This window comes from Stegodyphus dumicola, chromosome 7 (assembly GCF_044657685.1).
Source record: "Stegodyphus dumicola isolate Sdum_Otavi_A_Nest chromosome 7, ASM4465768v1".
Taxonomy (NCBI): Eukaryota; Metazoa; Arthropoda; class Arachnida; order Araneae; family Eresidae; genus Stegodyphus; species Stegodyphus dumicola.
In genome coordinates this window covers 165,407,943-165,428,846 of record NC_140774.1, presented here as the reverse complement: position 1 = coordinate 165,428,846, position 20,904 = coordinate 165,407,943, and the positions used below count along the sequence as shown (strand labels likewise).

The window sequence follows — 20,904 nt, the reverse complement described above, 5'->3', positions numbered from 1 at the left end:
TAATACATAAGAGAGTAATATAGTCTTTGTGTGAAGACTACAATGAACTTGGTTTCACAAAGTGTATCCGCTGGGAAAGATATAAAATAGCTATTTAAAAGCTTGATGTCTTCACAGTTGATTAAACAGTGGCATACGTTGTGATGGGTATCTTCTAATAGGCATGTTAGTTATATTTCCACCTAGTCGGTTTCTAGTGGAGTTTTGAATAACTACCCTAGCAACGAATTTGTTAAATCCTCTTTTCCCCTAAAGTTGTGACTTTAATGATGATCAAAAAGCATTTACTGACAATCTGAGGAATAGTTCAAAATAAACACTAAATTAATTCTAAATTTTGGGTAAATATGAACTACGACTTACTGACATAGTTCTTTGTATAATGGAGGAACAGTTGTAATAAGCATTTAGTATGTTATTTCCAAATAGGCAGTTTGTGGGTGAGGGCAATGAATGGTTAATAAAGATATTGTTAATTTCGGCCGACTATTTACAAAATCATTCAACGATTGTCATTAAGAACAAAGAAAAATGTGTTTGTATAGAAAGTTTTTCCGCAAAGAAAAGCATGTTTTAGGGAGCATTAATGATGGAAACAAAGGGCGAAACGTTGAAACATTCTACAAAAATCTAACACTTCTAATACCAGAAGCTTATCATCACTATACCGATTAGCTATATATCTCCGTATGTATGAGGCCCACCAGCGGCCGAGCGGTAACGTCGCTGAACACTGGTAGTTCGGTTCAAGGTTCGAATCCCGCGAACGGGCTGGCTGTGCATGGGTGTTTTCGTGGTTTTCCCCATGTGTAACGTGTATACGAACCAGTTTCCCTTAAAAAGACCTCCACGAAGGCATCCCTCCCTTAAGGCAGATAGCCCTTGAGTGCTTTGCCGTAATCTAATAAACCAAACTAAACCAAACCGCATGTATGAAAGAATTTTGAAATACGTCCTTTCAAAGATATCTTTCATGGCTGGCTAAATGTAGGCCCTTCATACTTAGATTAGTGTATTTTAAAGTAAATTTCTCATGGCTCCTTCATGCAACAGAGCATTCAATATGAACATAAAAACGTGAATATTAATGCGTTTGCTATCTGAATCTTCAATTTATTTGTCCTTAAAATTTTCGTTTAATTCCAGGACTCCCTGGGAGGCAGTGTACGCCTTCCGCCAGGGCCGAAAGCTTGTAAAGCCAACATTCCAAGGTAGAGTATACAATTTCTTGGAAAGACCCAAAGAATGGAATTCCATCATCTATCACAGCTTAATGTAAGTTGGAGGAATTTAACATCTTTCGGAAAACTGTTTTATTAGTTTCTGTGTTTTAATAGTTTTCTGAAAAAGATTGGTAAGAATTGATTTTTCTGTTCAAGGTATGCGGCCATACTGGGATCTCTACTACTCAGTGTTCTATCCACAGTAGCCGAAGATAACATAACTTATTCCAGAGCTGTTTATTTAGTGGTAAGTCCACGCAACTTTCAAGATAGTTAATACCGTGATAATGCAAAGTACGCGATGTGACAACAGGACAGGTGTAAAGCCGGTGCAACTTGTTAGGCTGCACCTGGCAGCACCTTTTTTTTTTTTAAATTTAGAGAGACATTGGGCGACAAAATAAAGGAGTTGTAGAGATTGTATCGGGCGGCGATAAATGCGTCTGCTCTATAATTTCTTGACATGAACATGATTTTTCTTTATTATGCTGCTAATTTTCAAGTCTTTTTGTGCTCTTGCAGGTAGGGAAGGTTGTATAAGAGTTAAGAACAAAGGATTTTGGTTTTTCATTCTTGAGCTAGGACGTTTAGACGTCGAGATAAAATTTAGGTAGTAATCAAAGCAGATGTTTCCATTTACAGTAGTAAAAAGGCTGCATGGACTTTCTAAAGGGACAAACACGTAACACCCGGCATGAGTAAAAAGTAATTTTTTTTAATATATGTATATTATATTTATAGTATATTTTATTCTGTCGTGATTCTAGTTAAAAACCTAACAAAACGCCTTACTGTGTTTGAGGTCACAGTAAACTATCTTGAGTCCGTTTGATCGACGCTCTCACCTGGAATATTCACATCACCAACTCTGTCGGCAAAGCCACTGAGATGGCTTCCAACATCAAGCCCCTCCCTGATAGCACCTCTATGGACCTCGCATGTTAAAAGCGTATAAACACCACAATCATGCGACCCATTCTCATTTTTGTCTCCCCTGCCTAGAATGACGCCATAAAAACATATTTCAATAAGTTACTTAGAGTTGATTTTTCAAAGCTGTTTTCTCAGAAAAATCGCTGGGGCTCCTTTAGTTCATTATGAAAGAAATTAATCATAAGCCCCGTTCACATTCAACGCTCTTTCGCACAGCTGCCATCAGCAAGAGAAGAAAAAAGAGATGACTGATGATTAACTGACTGATTTCGTGCGTTCCAGAATATTTCAAAAGTGCAGCGTCTCTGGATCAATAAAGCTAATCCATATAGCGCATCAGATAAATCTGTTTTAGAGACCTAGTGGTAATGAGAAGATAGGCAAGGGGAACCGAGCTTCACATGGTCAGGAAGCAGCGATCATGTACAAGAGTTGGTGAAGTGTTTCTGTTGTCATCAGCAAGGACATAAAGGAAATACAAATACAATAGATTTGATTACAATACAAATCATCATAATACAACATATATATGCAACGATATTTACAATATATACAACAAAGCAGAATATATACAACGATATTTACAATATGTACAACAAAGCAGTGAGTGTGGACATGGATACTGTGTGAGGATGTTGGAGTCACATGCGAGGTGAGCCGCGAATGGTCTAATAGTACTGTCTTCCTCTAGAACAACGTAGTTAAGCGTATTCAAGCTGTTTAAATGGTGACAGTTGAAAGCCTTAACAAAGAAGTTTCTATGGGCGTTAGTGACAGTGCGCAAAACAGAATTTTGAAAGAGTTGCAGTCTGTGAATGTCCTCTTTTGTAGCGGCGGACCAGCCTGGTGAGGAATAAGTGATAACAGTCCAGGGGCGTAGCTAGAGAGGGCAAGGAGGAGCATCTGTCCCCGGGCGCAGAATCCAAGGGGCGCCAAACTGATGTTACTACATTTTAGAATTAAATATTTTCCATCCTTGGCCAAGCAGTAGGGGGCGCAAAATCTTCAGTTGTCCCTGGGCGCTGAAAATCCTAGCTACGACTCTGTTACAGTCCTAATATTCATAATGTACATGAGCCGCTTTTTTTTAAGGTCCAGGCTCAAATATTTATTGATGAGCGGCCTAAGACTATTAATGACACCAAGTGCCTAGCCTATCAATTTAGGATGACCCCTAAGTATTTTGCATGCTTATCTTGCGGCACTTCTCCAAATAAAAGTTTACTTTAACAGTCTGTTGCGTATGCTTTCTCCTTATTATTAACAGCAAAAATTTAGTGGCGTTTATAGAGATCCGCCACAACTTGCCCCAGTTTTCGATGCTTGGCATAATACTACTTTGTAGTTTTTAATGAGATACATTCATGACCTTATAAGAGATAGACTAACCCAGTGGGCGAGGCGCGCGTCACCGACATGTCGGCAAGAAAGAGTAGGGACGATCTGGTTTACTTTAACACTGAAACCTATGGCGTTTGTATCACATAACTCTTTTAAATTATTAAATGTGATACGTTGTATAGTTATGAGATTATGAAAGCCACAGTTTTTTCCAAATAGGATTTAATATATCTCATTAAAGCACTTTTTACTGCATTTCGCGCAATTTTTCACGCGTAATTCTTGTACAAACATCTTTACTTTGGTAAAATGGTAAAAACTCTTAAGCACAAAATTTATGAACTTAATTTTGCGTAAAAATAAAGTAAAATTAAATAAGATTGATAGCACGCGATGCTTTGAAATAAATAAGGTAAAATTAAACAAGATCTCATAATTTTTTTAAAGTTTAATGAACATTTTCAGGCAGTGATTTTCCAAACTATAATAACATTACAAAACGATCATATTTATTTGATTATATGATCATTAAATTATTAACGTCAAAGTGGATTAGTTATTTTAATAATTCATAAAATTTGGAGCATAAAATTTTCTGAGCGTAATGAAGGGGAAAAAAAAGATAAAATAAAATCTAGAACTCTTCTTTTTAAAGTTTTGTGTGTTACCTATATTTATTGAATATCATGTTCTTCGCCCGTAAACCACATAATTTGAAAACAGCATATCTTTAGAATTTCCGCACTGGAGATAAAACTGTTATTTTCCGTACAGTGCTCGCTCTGAACTCGTTGAGTTTGTTAATCAAAAATTCATTAAAGTTTTAGAAAATATGAAATAGATTAAAACAAATTCGAAATTCGGCCGTCCAGATGCCTATGTTCGGGTGGAGGATTACATTATTCAAAATTTGATGGCTCTTAATACTGTCGTTTTTGCACAGTGCGAGAAACATACATGTATTAATGCTGATTCTTATGTGTATTTCTTATAAGACCCATGGATACATTCATGGACCTTATAAGAAATAGACTAACCCAAACGGGTTTTCTCCCCCGTCTGAGGCGTTGCCGGCTGTCACCTTGATCACATCCGGAGGAGTTGGGACGACTTGCAGAAATTTAACATTGGTTGCCTATTGCAGCCTGTATAATTGTCAAGAAAAAGCTGGTTGTAGTGCCTCATTTCACAAATTAGAATTTCTACATATTTTTATTTTTGAAATTGAGATTGATTTTTAAAAACTTAGCATATTTATCAAGCATAATTAACGTTCCAAATAATTATAAAGCTATTGCATATTGTTTCTTTCAGGACTGGATATTTTATTAGCTTTTCCTATGCTGTAAGGAAATTTGTAATTACTTCTTTTAAAAAATATTTTAGATCTGAAGTAAAAGAAAATTTCAAACAAGCAATTTTCTCTTGCAATGTTTATGCTTTTTATTGGTGTAAATAAGTAAAAAATACTAAAATATTTAAAAACGAATTTTTGAAAGTTTTTTTTAAAATTATAAATTGTGCTACTTTTTTAAAATTATAGATGAGTATTATAGCACAATTTCTATAAAGGAATTGTATTTTATAATACATCATAGTGATAAACACTTTTGCCTCCTTAAAAATGTTTATACATTTAATTCTAATATTAAAATTGTATTTAACCGTAATAATTAATTTTGCTTGTATTTTACAGTGATTATTTGTTAAAATTTATTTTTAGTTCTGCATAAGGTTTTTTTTATTTACTGTTAATTTAATTTATTAGCCCAAAGGGGCGGTAACCTAGAAAGGCTGTTAATTTCGAAGCGGCATTTTGCGCTGTTTGACTATAAATGTCTGTGTCTTGCGAATTGTTGTTACCAAATATTATTGCCCTGTATTATATGCAAGGAAATTAACATGTGAAACAACATGTATGTTTCTCTGTGACAAAAACGACAGTATCTAGAGCCATCAAATTTTGAATAATGTAATCCTCCACCCAAACATAGGCATCTGGATGGCCGAATTTCAAATTTGTTTTAATCTATTTCATATTTTGTAAATCTTTAACGAATTTTTGATTAACAAACTCAAGGAGTTCAGAGCGAGCACTGTACGGAAAATAATAGTTTTATCTCCAGTGCAGAAATGCTAAAGATATGCTGTTTTCAAATGTATGTGGTTTACGGGCGAAGAACATGATATTCAATAATATAGGTAACACACAAAACTTTAAAAAAAAAAGAGTGCTTCTAGATTTTATCTTTTTTTTTTTTTTTCCTTCATTACGCTCAGAAAATTTTATGAATTATTAAAATAACTAATCCACTTTAATGTTAATAATTTAATGATCATATAATCAAATAAATATGATCGTTTCGTAATGTTATTATAGTTTGGAAAATTACTGCCTGAAAATGTTCATTAAATTTTTTTAAAAAATTATCAGATCTTGTTTAATTTTACCTTATTTATTTTAAAGCATTGCATACTATTAGTCTTATTTAATTTTACTTTATTTTTATGCAAAATTAAGTTAATAAATTTTGTGCTTAGAGTTTTTACCGTTTTACCAAAGTAAAGATGTTTGTACTAGAATTACGCGTGAAAAAAATGCGCCAAATGCAGTAAAAAGTGCTTTAATGAGATATATTAAATCCTATTTGGAAAAAACTGTGGCTTTCATAATCTCATCACTATACAACGGATCACATTTAATAATTAAAAAGAGTTATGTGATACAAACGCCATAGGTTTCAGTGTTAACCAGATCGTCCCTACTCTTTCTTGCCGACATGTCTGTGACGCGGGCCCCGCCCACTGGGTTGGTCTACCCATGGCAAAGAATCTATAGTGTTTCCCCTAGAGTTTCTTTGACCCATGGATACATTCCGGTGACGTCGGAGGTCACGTGATGTAAGAACTGGTAAGAACTGCAAATGTAAACAAACAGACTTGTGCTGTGGTAGATGTGTTGAAAATTCGGAAGCTTTGTTTATTTAGTCATGAAATTTGCAATTCATCTTTAATTATTATTTCATCCATTAATTAACTGTTCATTCATTTAGTTAGTATAATTTTGGTAACTCATATGTTATTGTTATCTTCATGATACTCTTTTGCTGGCTGCTTTACCATGTTTTCATTGTTAATATTTATTTATGAGTTCTTTCCTTGATCTGATAATTAATTCATTTATAAAAAATGTAAAAATGAATACATTAAATAATGCTTACATAGAACTTCTACACTGAAAAGAAAGTTACTATAAGTATTTTTGTCATAATTTTATCAGCTTAACAAGTAGAAGGGTAACTAAATAGTTGGTTTCTGAAAATCGTAATAGTCAGATTTCCGGAGCACTGTAAATGCAGTTGGCACTTAAATCATGTAAAAGTAACGATGCCAATGTTCTGCGCAGTTCAAAATTAATATATAATTTTATGCAACTTAAAATTTAATTTTTAGCAACTGACTATTATCCTATTGATAGTATAAACTGCAAATTAACACATTTTGTATACTATAATATAAATGCTACAAAGAAAAATATATAGATTTGTGCAACTGATTCAATGCAGTACTAGCTGTGAAACTAATAATTTTTCATAATACATTTTTCTTCATTTTATAATAACTAATAAAAAAGTACTATCTGTATACATTTTAAGTATTCAAAAAAAATTTTGAAATTATTTTTAATCTTGTACATTACATAATTTATGTGCAGAATTTTTTATTTTAAAATCATACAGCTCAAAAAGATTTTTAAGTGTATTTATTGAAAAGATCTACCATAACGCACATGTTAGCTCAAACTATGGACTGACACAACGACTGTTTTTCAAGGACTAACCATCATAAACCTTCATAGGTACATTGTGGACAGGTTAGGAGATAAAACACGCAGAAATTAGTGAGAACATTCTTTTGTGTATTGAGACAAATTCCTAATTGTTAAAAAAGGTGCTTAAAGAGAAGGAAATCGATATATATTAGCCAAAATGTCTGGAAAGGCTTCAAATAAAAAAGATGCATAAATATTTTGTTGAGTATTGTTACTACAAAACATAAATGTTTTATGTGTTATTATCCGAATATCGTTTTAAGAATCAATGTCATAAATTATATGTATTTTAAACTGTGAAATTTTATTAGGTTGGGATTTTAATAGGGCTAAAAAAAAAGAAAATTTAATAGTTATCTTATACCTTATTTAATTATTTATAACTGCTTGCCCTTAAAAATTATCTCTGCATATTAAAGCGAGTTATTACCTTTCATTAACCCTTACCGTAGTCATAAGATAAAACACAAAAATGTAAAAATTCATGTAAAACTTTCTTCGCATCTAGTGAGATTTAAAACAGTGCAAAACAACTTGTCACCTCTGCTGCTTTAGTGGCTTATTAGAACCTTTATTATTAGAAGTATATTAACTGAGACACAACCCCTGCAGGTAAGCAGCAGCAGGGACAACAGCCAGTCTTTTGTTGTTCCTCATGCTGATTATGATTTTACTTCTCATTTTAACCTATGCCGCTTGGCATAAAACCTGCTCACTATTTACTAAAGCTCTAGACTGAGCAAGTATGTGACAAAATGAGGTATAAAATAAAATCAACATAAAACTGTTAGTAAAACGTAAATAAAATGTCACTTATCTCCTTTCAAATATGTTTAGTTTTTATAAATGTAAAATGCTCCTTGATAAATTTCATATATTTTATTCTCAGAATTAATAATTATGTTAATTAAGTCATGTTTAATAATAATGCATCCTACTTATGAATCTATTTTATTTTTAGGATGGTATTACAAAAGTGGAGTTCAGGCATAGATAATATTTTTAATTGAATTTGTTCAGTTCCCATTCACTCATAGGTCCTTAATTTTTTTCATTAATGGTCTTTAAAAGTCCTGAATTTCAGTGTGCAGAAATGTGTACAAACCCTGTTAAAAGTTTGGAAAACGTTATTCAAGGTCTTGGAAATAGTTTTCAATTAACTGATATACACTTAATATTCGTAATAAAAACATTATTAATACTGGTAAGCATCGTGCATAAGAAACATTTTAATAAATCTTACCTCGTTTTCTGCAGAAATTTGCACAGATGTTTCATAATGAATTGATTTCTTCATTTTGACCTTAACATGGCTTTTATAGGTACTGTGATATCCGGCATTACTTTGAAACAAATATTATTCTTTATCTTTGTTAGTAATAGCTATCAAGTTGTCTGTGAAAATTGGTCTATTACTACTAGGCTTAAAAAAGAGATGTGAAGGAGTTTCATTTTAAAGCCCGTTCAGAAGACTGTCATCTTCTTGCCTTTATCCATAATCCACTGTGACCAGTGATATCATAAACATGAATCTAATTGGCTGATTTATAATACAGTCGGTATCGGAACTTTCACATTGGTTCCCGAAACAATGGAAGCGATTTCTGTATATATTTCTGATATTTGTTTTTCTGATTGATTCCTTTGTATTTCTGATATTTTGTATCTGATTCTTTGTATTCAATTTTCTAATAGTGTACCTGATAAATGTTTGATTGGTGTTCCAGTTTTTCTGGCACTTTGGAATATTTTAGTATACATTTTGTTAACATTATTTGTCTTCATATAAAACAAGAGAACAAATATAGTTTTAAGGGGTGGTGCAGATGTCTTTTATTTTAGAAGCAAAAACATGAAACTAAAATTGGTTCACATAACTGCTCTTGTTATTAAATAATCTGATTTCAAAACTCTGCATAATTTGCCTAATATATCTCAATTCTCTTTCCCTTTTTTTTTTTTTTTACCTTACATTAAGAAGTTGCTAGACGTTAAGTAGAAACTAAAATTCTTCTCATAGTTTTTCTGAAAAATGGTTAATGCAAATAATGTGAATGCTTTATAAAACTCCTCATTTTGAAATGTACTTTTAGGAAGTTGTGTTAGCTGTTATTTTTACCACAGAATATGTTGCTCGAGTGTGGTCAGCTGGTTGTAGGAGCAAGTACTTAGGCTTATGGGGTCGTCTTAGATTTGTCACCAAACCCATTTGTATTATTGGTAATTATTTTTAATTTATTTGAATGAATTTTATTTTCACAATTATTTTTTGGTCTGTATGTTATTTCTTGTATGTTTCAAATAAAAATTATTCAATTTTTTCCCTCAAAAGATTTCATTATCATCATGTCAAGCATATTTGTGATAATTCTTGGTTCTGATGGCTACTCGTTTGGTGCTAAAGCAATAAGGTATTTATGCAAGTCTGATTTATTTCAGAATCATTAGAGATATGAAGAATTATCAAAAAGTAACTTTAGTATTTCTTTAAATATAGAATGCACAAAATAAGATGGGAAATACCTTTTTTAATATCTCTAATTTTAGTGCAGGTAGATCAATCTGAATGACATATACCCACTTGATAAAGAACTCATTTTATTTCATGATCTGTATTGGATTTCTTTACACAGATTGCTTTCTTTGAAATGTCTACCCATAAACCTGCTGGTACAATGTACCAGTCATATTTCATACCAGTTCATCCAATATGAATGTCTTGTAAAATATTTCTACAACAAATTATCAAAGTAAGGAAAAGAACAATTTTTCTTTTCCTTACTTTGGTAATTTTTAAGAAAAGAACAAGGAAAAGAACAATTTTCCTTACCTTGTCTCCTGGATAGTGCCAAGCATCATCATAGTTTTCCAAAAAGATGTTGTACACAAAATTGCAAATGAAATGCATTTATTTAACATATTAATAGATGTTTATTGTAGAATAAGATTAGATATTTCCTAATATATATTAAGAGTGTTCAATAATTGAGTCGTTTTGAGGGAGTTTTATTACTGTCCTTATATCCATATGAAGGAGTGAGAAGAAGGAAAGAAAAAGCGAGTCACTCAGTTACTCTTCCATAGTACATTCAGATTAGATAGTCTGCCACCCCAATTGGTGGCTGTTCATCACTGCATATGAAAAGAATGTTCTAAATTCTCACATTCAGCACCCAAAAATATAATAACTGCAGGTTTTTCAAAGTAGTAGCCCTTGTACTCTATTGCATGCTTTTATTTCATCAAGCTTGAAAAGCCTAAACATTTCATTCTGAAAAACATAACATGAACATAAAACAATCATCTACTACATAATTTTGAATTTTTACTATCATATTAAAGTTACTTTTTAGTTCTTCATAAATAGTTTATTTCAAATGAAAATAATTTTGCTTCCAATAAATATAATTTACATTTGCACATATTTGTGTAATTTTCAGGGGTGTGAGGTTCCTGCAAATCCTCAGGATGTTGCATGTTGACAGAGAAGGTGGATGTTGGAGGCTTTTAGGTTCTGTGGTTATGGAACACCGACAGGTATGAAACATGCACAAATTGTTTTGCCAGCATATCACATCTTGTGAATAAGTATAACTGTGCATAAATATAATACAGAACAACCAAGCCACATAGCAAAGGAATGCCTTCAAAATAGTCTTGCCACAAAAGTGTTGATATTTTTATAAAACTGGTCAGTGTTAAAAAAATCTTTATAAAAGAAAAAGTAGTCTTTGTAAAGAAACAGGCACCTTTCTGTTGAGATAACACTGAGTAGAATCATTTTATTTGCTTTACTAATTAGAAAGCAAACTTAATCCCTAGTTGCATAGTGGTGGCTGAGCGCAAGTTGTCTGTACTCTTATTATGGCTGCTTTCTACAAGTTAGTAACAAATCTTGATAAATATATGGGCAGTTCTATATCCTTATGAAGATTTGTCGGTACTTTTCCGTTTTGCCGGCGCAAGCGATGAAGTCGCCAATAATGGTACAACCGATGCCAAACGGAATATTCTCGCTGGTAACCGTTTACGCCTCATTTTCAAAACAAGTCGCCGCTTTGTCTTATCAGATTGTTTCTTTCAATACTAGCATATAATTACATAGAATTTTTATCAGATACTAGTTTAGTTTTATGTCTAAGGCCATTTTCGGTAATTAAGTCAATCAGGATGCAATCACAGCGCTTACCCGAAGCCGAAAATATAGAAAAGGTAAAGTCAAGGGTTAACTTCATCAATTCTAATGAGAATGCATTAACGAAGTAAAGCACTGCAGTTTTACATAATTTCTGTGTAAGCTATTCGTACGAATTAAAATATTTCTTGCATTTAAATTTGTTTTCCAAATTAAGATTTAACTTGAAATTAATGTAGATAATTACTGAGAGCATTAGATTTTTGTAGAGTAGTTTACGTGAGATGAGATCGTTTGGGTTCACGTGATATGAACCGGCGAATCAGGATGTTGAACCATGAAAGCATAGTAAATTCTTAAATTAATGTCTTTTTACAAATTTATTGTCTTTATTTATTGGCTTTTTATAAAATTTTAAGCGATATTAAAATGTTTATGCCTTCAAAAAAAGAATTCTTAGAACTAACATTTTTTAAGTATTTTTTATTTGTATACCGTATGTTGTCGCCAATAAAGTCTGCTTGGCGAGATTTGCGCCGGCTAAACGGAAAAGTACCGATTTGTCTTTAAATAGTGACTGGTTTTTATATAAAGGTATTGGTATTTTATGGGGGTAGCATTATGAAGCTGCCCCTGGTAAAGCTGAAAGACTTCCAGTAAATCTCTAAATTGCCTGTATTTCAATTTGTTTATATTTTGATAATGTTAGAGTTAAGTATAGAGGAAATGAACACCAAATGCCAAAAGTAGAGAATATTGTAAAGAAAATTTTGATGCCAAAGTGGGGGAAAAAAGGAGCAAAAACCATAATACTGCTATTTTATAATGAAATTTAAACTATGCAGACTTCACTTTTTCTGTCATAATTTTCAGAATAATTTTCCTGATTTCAATTCAGTTTCAACTATTTTAATATATTATGAATTTTTAGAGCAATTGTTAATTTTAGGAATTTTTAGAGCAATTGTTAATTTATATTGTTAATTTTACTTTTGTAGTCTTTAAAAAGCATTTTGATAGATTTTTTTTAATCTACTCAGGTGTTCATGAGCATAAAATTTTCATGTATGATTTTGCAGTTACATGATTGCATTAATTTTAATATAATTCACTTTTCAAATGTAATTTTCAAGATATGTGTATGTTTGAATAAATTGTAATACTCCCTTCATAGTTGTGCTGGCATATAATTTTATATAACCATTGGTCAAGTAGTTAAAACTTCTGAACAATGATAGTTCAATCTGAGTTCAAACCTGGCAAATAAAGTTGGCTGAATGGTTGTTTTTGTGGTTTTTTTCATGTGTTATGTGAATAAGGCAGTTTCTTGAAATCTTCCACAAAAGCATCCTTCATCTTGGCCAGATAGCCCCCATATATTTTGACATAGTATTTAAATAATCTAATCTGAGCTGTGTTCTTTTCATTTCTTCAAAATATAACTAGGAAAACTGTCAGATCCTTATGCTTTCTCATATAATTTTGAGCTGAATGATGTTCGTAGACATACATAGTGTAAATTGATGCTAAAATGCTGTTATAAATTATCTTAGTATTTCATGTTTGAAAATTGCTATTAATGTAATAAAAAATTACATTTCAGGAAATGTTTACAGCATTATACATAGGCTTCTTAGGCTTGGTGTTCTCTTCCTATTTTATGTTCCTCATTGAAAAAGATGCCATTGTCAACAGTATGCCATCAACTGCATTTGCAACATACGCTGATGCTCTCTGGTGGGGTGTGGTAAGTTATATCTCATTCATTTCAGTATTGCATCATGTCATAAAATTATTAATATTTGTCTCTGTAACATATTGTTAAAATATATCATCTACAGCTTCTTTTTAAAGCCAAAGCTATTTACTTATTTTTATTCATAATGGAGCTTATTTGCTAAAATTAGAAGTGCTAAAGCTCTAAGAAATACTAGCAAGCCTCACACCTCAGGACCACCACATTGGATGATCTCAAATGTGACAAGAACACCTACCACATCACAGTGGACTGTGTAGCAAATCAAGTGGGCTAATCATATGCTCGCATCACAAAGCAGAACAAATTTCATAATTTATCAAACAGGCGACATAGTATTTGTGATAGTGACATAGTATTTGACTTCCAGCAGATTCACAATTGAATCCCAAGGTTGTTTAAACATAATCAAGAAAATCGGGAACTTATACAACATACTTCCCATGAATGCTTAGTGATAGTGACACAAGTAAGCAGCAATAGACCACGGAGTATAAGTGAACCTCATGCCTCAGAACCATCACAAATGTGTAAATTAGACTGAAATCTTCTTGAGGGTCTTCTGTGAGGAAAAGGGAATATGAGACGTTTGGATTCAGTTCGTTGGTGGATGAAACTATTTACCAGCTGGGATAACAATTGAATTTTAACTACTCTATTCTGTTTTTGTTACAAAGTATTGATTTAAATTTTAAGTGCTGTCAACAGAATATGAAAGAAGTATGATTTAATTGTAAGTTTCTAAGCTATATTTCTTCTCCACTAATTGATGTCCAGTTTTTGAATCTGTATTATGTTAAAAATAATTAACTTCAAAATGTTGCTGAAAACTATTCAAACTTGTTCAACAATATGACACAAAATTAATTTATTAGGTAACTATGATGACTATAGGTTATGGTGATAAAGTACCTTTGACATGGTCAGGACGCCTGCTCGCATGTTTGTCTGCTATGTTCACTGTATCATTTTTTGCTCTTCCAGCCGTAAGTATAGTTATTCCATAAACTGTATCTTTATATATAAAATATGCGTATACGATATTTTTATAATTAACCCTCTGGCTGCTCATCCTGCGATTTCCACAGGCAACTCAAATGTAGCAAAAAACTGCTCATCAAGCGATTTCCGCTGGCATGTGTTTTTCTTTCTTTATTGAGGAGCGCATCCCGTTTAACCACTGAAATAAATTATATACAGTATTAGATGTTTAGTTTATGCTTTGGCCAACAGATGCCGTTAACTGTCCACTAAATTGTGGCATTTTTGAAAAGGCACGTGGTATTAGCGCTCAAACTCCACTTTTTGCCACTTTTTTCTTACAGAAATGGCTGCTAGGAAACATGCAAGAATTATCTTAATTATTTAATTAAATTATTGAATTATTAATTAGATTTAATAATTAGATTTATTGAATAATTAGATTTATTGAATCTGGTGCAAAGATTGTGAAGTTGGACTTTGCCTTGAACCCTATTTTATACTCTATCATACTAAACTGCATTTCTGAAATATTTTTCCTCAGTGCTTTATATATTCTTAAATTTTATATATTTTACTTTTTTATATTATGCAATAAATAGAAATTGTAATTCGACTAAAATTTATTTAAAAACAATTTTTTTTTTTTTTTTTTTTTTTGTGTGTGTGTGTGTGTGTGTGTGTGTGTGTGTGTGTGTGTGTGTGTGTGTAACGTCTGAAATTGGTTTCCCTGGCAACTTAGTTTCTCATGATAAAAAGCTATATAAAAAAAATATTATCTAGAAAGGGAAATGCATTTTTCAATTCTCCAGTATATATAGATTTTAAAATATGCAAAAAAATAAATTACACAATTTTTGAAGTGATTTCGGTCCACAAATTGAGCAGTCAGAGGGTTAAATGTCTTTAACCTTAATTTCTAACATCACTATTAACTATGTTTTTCAACAGGGTATTCTGGGCTCTGGTTTTGCTCTGAAAGTTCAGCAACAGCAAAGACAAAAACATTTCAGTCGTCAGATTCCAGCAGCTGCTACTCTTATACAAGTAATCCATAAATTTTTATTATATGGACAAAGAATCAAAATTAAATTTTCAAATTATTTTATGTGTAGATCTCTCTAGAAATTTTTTCTCAGTCTAGAAATCTAATTTAGACAGATCATTAAATTCCCTTCTGAAACTGGGTTCATTATCATAATAAACTGTTCCTAGCAATAAACCATCCAAGTGTGAACACAAAAAGCATCAGAAGATAAAGAATTTACCAGTTCCAGATAAATGGCTTGAAGCACAGGACAAGTAAACGATACTACCCACACATTTTCTTCAGTTTTCAAAAACAAATGCGTAGCCAAACCAGTTCCAACTTCAAAAGCTTTCTTTGTCTGTTACATGGTCTAGTGGTAAAGGTGTAGGTTCACTTGACGTAGATTTAACTTTCAAACATTTACATATCATGCAGTTATATAAAACATGTTTATTTTCCTAGTTTTAATTATCTAAAATCATTCTCTTAATAAAATTTGCATTATTTAAATTCCAGCGCGAGATTTTTTCATCAATATAAATTTAATCCTAGTAAATTCATGTATGTCTGGTAATGTTAGATGCTGGAAGGATTTTTCATCATCTCAATTAATTACCTTAGTTCTTATTCTTAAAATAATTATCCTTATTTATAACATAACAAAATTTAAAAATTTTATATCAGATAAACAGTAGCTTTGAACTGAATGAATCAAATGCTTCTCAGAATTTTCAATTTCAGTAAACCAAAGTTCTGGGTTTTTACACTTAATACGAGTTTGCCGACAGCTATTTACAAATCTTGAATCCAAGCAAACTCTCTAATTTATCTTGATTTGATATGCTTAGATGCCCGAGCCCTTTTGCCAAATCAGTGGTTACCATTTTAATCTTTTTTCTTTCTGCATCTATTTCTTTAGGCTAACTATCAGTTTTCCGACTGGCCAGTATTCAGAATTTTTCCTTAGCTATGAAGGCCCCTTCCACCACCAGTAAGCAATCATGCCCTAAGCAGAACAGCCGCATGACAGCAAATCAGCAATATTCATACTCCTCGGAACATGCTTCCATGCCTGAGTGTTTTTCAATTGACGAATTGCTTGAACCCGGTTGGTCATGAAAATTGATCTGTTCTCAGCTATTTTATCCACCAAATGAGTATGAGTAGAATCGAACAAGTGTTATTTTATCTGGTAGACCAAGCTAGAATTCACAAGTCTAACACTTTCACGTCAGAATTAACTGCAAAGATACATGCAGCGTACACACCTTTGCTAGTATCAATAATAACATGCAATTCAAAAAATGAATTAATTACCATAAAAAAAAGTCTGAAAGGTTTCACATTTCAAATTACGTCCAAAGGGGCATTTTTTTAACATTTTGTGTGTTACCTTTATTTATTAAATATCATGTTCTTTGCACTTAACCATAAAATTCAGTCAAAATTCATTCAACAGCAATGTCGTAAAATAATTTTAAAATGAGCATATCTTTAGAATTTGATACACAGTTCCACGCACGCTGGAAATAAAAAGGTTGCCCCCCCCCCCATAGAGTGTTGTCATTGCTCGCTTTTAAATTATTGAGTTTGTTAATCAAAAATTCATTTTACAGAATATGAAATCGATAATAAAACAAATTTCAAATTTGGGCTTTCAGATGCCCATATTCACAGTAGGATTACATCATTCAAAATTGGATGACTCTGGGTACCATTGTTTTATGAGAATGCGAGAAACATACACGCATTTATGCAGATTCTTCGTTGTTTAATTTCTTTAAATATAATACAAGTGTGATAGTATTTAGTAGTAATGATTTAAAAAGTGATACACTGTTTATAGGGTTCTGACACAAAATGGCAAAATGAAGACAATACTCCTTTAGGGACAAAGCCCCTATGGAATAAATGAAGCAAAGTCACATTTTTCATTTTATATGCATTTTTATATCGTTTTGAGAATTTATTCACAATATCTGGTGGTAACGCACAATACAAAGTTATTTTTGACTTTCATAAATCTTGTAACAATAGCCTTGGAAGTAATGTTGTTGGAGTTTACAAGCTAGGAATATCATGACTAACTATAGAACCTGCAAGTGGGTATCCTTTAGGCATGACTTAGATATTTACATTCAGATACAAGCAGTCTGATACACAGAATTTCAACATTCTACAGCTAAATGTTTTTGAGTTATGCGAGATACATACATGCATATGTCCTGACAAAAATCCCTTTTGAAACAATAAATCCATTTTGCAATCCGTTTGGGAAAAAACATTCCAGTATTCTCTCCGTCCTGGCAGACATCACACAAAATCACCCAAATAGATTTGGGAAGAGTCAAAATGGATATTTCTATTGAAAAATGATATCTAAATTTTTTCATGATTACAATACGTTTTTACATCGTGCAAATAAGTAATATTTAGATTTCTTCAAAATATTATACTACTAAAAATTTGAATTTTTTCTTAAATTTCAGGCAGGTAGCCTTGTATTTTCACCCATGCATTGTAAATTTTTAGTTTGAATTTTCTCATGGTTTTTATGTTTAAACAATTTTGAAATATAAACAGAAAAAGTATTGAGTATCTTTGAAATGCATAATTTGTTTAGGTGCAAAGTTCGCCAGAAGATGTTTTAAAAGTAATGCTATGAAAACATTTGTATGCTTAATTTGTATGCAAATGTATTGTTTACATGTTGCTTATTTGTATGCTGTAAACGTATTGTTTGTAAAATGCTTAATATATGTATTTAAACTGTTGTCTTTCAGACATTATGGCGATGTTATGCTGCTGATAAACATTTCAATTCTGTAGCAACATGGAAAATTCATTTGAAGAGCCCATCTACTAATACAACTAAGGTAAATAAAATCTAATATGAATTGATGTATCAAATATGAATATGAATCTAATATGAACACTTTGATTTTTCTTGTTCAACGAATTTCTTCTTTGCATGTTTAAATGCTTATTAGAAAATTGTACACATGAATTTATTTATGCTATGTGAAAATAATAAATTTAAAGTGTAATTATTTTTACATTGAAAATATATGACATAAACTGTGAAAAATCAATTATAAACAAAAATAAAATTACAGTTTACATCCTCATTGAGATGGTCTTCCTTCTTAGAAACTGGATTTAATTCTTAATGAATAAGATGTTCATTCATTTTGTGTTGAAGAAAAACTCAGTTTCTTTAACCCTTAATGAATGAACATCATATTGTAGAAACGTACTCTTAAGGGAACAGATGTGCAGAGATGCATCAAAGCAAACTTTTTCCTGAAAGGTGGCAGATGTACATCAAAGTCAGATGTAAGATCTTCAGACATTCTTCTTGTGGAGAGCCATGAACATCTTTCCAAAATATACATAACTGCTTGCCTTTGAAATGCTGTGTTAGAGTAAAAGCAGGAAGTAGAACTTTCTTTATTCCTGATTTTCACTTTTTCATATATTTTTAGGAATACATTTTGAATAAAAGCTTCAATTTCAAAGCCTTTCAAGCATTTCTTCTCCTTCAAAAGACAAAAAATGTTTCCTTTTTAGCCTATAGAGACATTATGTTATTTTTGTAGCAGGAGAGATGAAAAATGTGCAAATCCATCACCGGGACTCGAACCACAGACCTCTCAGACATGCACCGAGTGTGCTAACCATTACACCACAGACATGCTGGAAGGAGGGAGAAAATACTTTGTTTACTTTCCTTTTTAAAGGATGACTGGGGATTACTGGACCTAGTCGTCAAATCCTAGTGGTGAAGAATCATCATCCACCACCTTACTAGCTCGGGCACCACTATAGAATCATTCGGTTGTATTGAAGCAGAAGACATGAAAAATGAGCAATGCCCTCACTGGGAATCGAACCTGGACCTCTCGAATACGCGCCGAGTGTGCTACTGTTGCGCCACAAACATATGCAGAAGGAAGGGAGAAAATGCCTTATAAGCCTAATTTCGTACTTTACATTTCTCTTCTGTATGATCTTGAATATTGTTGTAGCAATCATCATATAATGATCGCGAAATGTATGCTATTGCATCTTTCAGACTAGATACAAGGTTGCCAGCTGATGCTATTTCTATCTCTTAATTCTACTGTCCAGTGCCTTTTAAATTCTAAAAATTTTATTGCCCGTAAGTCCTGTAGCATGGTTCTTATAATGGCTCTGGATATAGATGCACTGGTATTTAAAAAATAAAAAACTGCTCTGTATTTACATTTGAGTTTATACTTTTAACTACAGAATTTTTTTAATAAGAAGTAAATGATTTTGTTAGATGCAGTAGTAATATAGTAATATGTGTATGCAGTTTTTAGCATATTGAAATAATGAATCTATGCCTATGTTCCTTGCATTGTTTTAAAAGGACAGCCCCTAGAGCACTCAAATATTGAACACATGTAGTCTTCCACATGAACATGTGCATCTCCAAGCCAGAATTTTGTATATTGAATTTTTTGTTAGTTTTAAGAATTCATCTACTTAAAAACAATATGTTGCCACTCAAAAAATCATAAGGTATTTATATTTCATATTTAAACAGAAAATTCTGTAGTTTGAACAAAAATGTGTTGCCACTGGCAAGACCTAAGATATTTTTTTAATTCTTTTTATGTATTTATTTATTTTATTGACCTTTAACTTCATTTGTTCATTAATTAAAAGTAACTTTTGCATGTGACATTTTTGAGTTTCTTTCACAAAGGTTAACCATTGAGTACTTTTCTGAAATAAATTATCTTTTTTGTTAAATCATACTTTTAGTATTTATTATAAATTACTATTTTCTTTTCTTTAATTTTGTCTTCTGTTTCAGTACAATAAAACAATGGCAGCTCTAAGGCGAAGAAGGCTAATAAAGTACAAAGCTGAAAGTGAAAAAAATGACCAGAATGATAGGTCTTGTGGAGAAATTGCTGTAACTTTAGAAGAACCCAAATCAGGTTATTTAATATACTGATTTTTACTTTTCTTTGTTTGCATATTTGAAATAAAATGCAAATTCATGTTTGCCATAAATGATTCTCATATGTACCATGCTAGTGCAGTGCTAATTAATAGCACTATTCACATTTCTTCTGAAAGCACTACAAATTCATTTGTTAGGATTAATTCTGCTATACCATAAAATTAATGCTGCTTTTCCAAACTAGCTTTTAATTTCATGAATGGAATAAAATAGCAATAAACATAAATATAAAATGCATGTGCATTTTTGCATGATGACCATTAAAGATTTTACTTACATTTATATCATTTAGTTAGTCCCAGAGTGTTTCAAAACTAATAGAATTAAATGGAACCTTTTAAGTGGGTTTATCCTGAAACACTAAAGTTTCCTAGAGTAAGTGGTATTTTCTTGATTATAATTTTAAAATGACCCATATATGCTACCTTAATGTGGTTTGTTGGATTTCTTGATGTAACAAAGGGAAAGAAATATTTACTGCTCCTGATGATGCATATTTAAAGTATATATTTTTAGTTTGCAACATCAACTATATTCAATTAAACTTTTGGGCAATTTGCCTCTTTCTTTCTCTTTTTGTATTTTTTAGCTCAAGGTCTTTTTCGCACTTTTAAAGGTCATTTTTAGGTCTTTTTTTCACATGTCTTTAAATTTCTCACAAATGAAATTCATTT

At 31.8% G+C, this 20,904-nt stretch overlaps 1 protein-coding gene across 7 annotated transcripts in view; it reads left to right on the top strand.

The window, feature by feature from the left end:
* LOC118185380 (potassium voltage-gated channel subfamily KQT member 1-like) overlaps positions 1 to 20,904 on the top strand; it is a 191,094-nt gene that overhangs the window by 155,800 nt on the left and 14,390 nt on the right. For all 7 annotated transcript variants that reach the window (XR_015042242.1, XM_085821054.1, XM_085821057.1 and 4 more), the window contains 10 exons: positions 1,147 to 1,275; positions 1,380 to 1,470; positions 9,423 to 9,549; positions 9,662 to 9,740; positions 10,770 to 10,866; positions 13,068 to 13,211; positions 14,096 to 14,206; positions 15,153 to 15,248; positions 18,015 to 18,107; positions 20,078 to 20,204. Coding sequence is in view for 6 of the 7 variants with exons in the window: in XM_085821054.1 (XP_085677180.1) it covers positions 1,147 to 1,275; positions 1,380 to 1,470; positions 9,423 to 9,549; positions 9,662 to 9,740; positions 10,770 to 10,866; positions 13,068 to 13,211; positions 14,096 to 14,206; positions 15,153 to 15,248; positions 18,015 to 18,107; positions 20,078 to 20,204 (1,094 nt within the window). In the remaining variant the exon portion in view is untranslated. The remainder of the gene's footprint in view (positions 1 to 1,146; positions 1,276 to 1,379; positions 1,471 to 9,422; positions 9,550 to 9,661; positions 9,741 to 10,769; positions 10,867 to 13,067; positions 13,212 to 14,095; positions 14,207 to 15,152; positions 15,249 to 18,014; positions 18,108 to 20,077; positions 20,205 to 20,904) is intronic.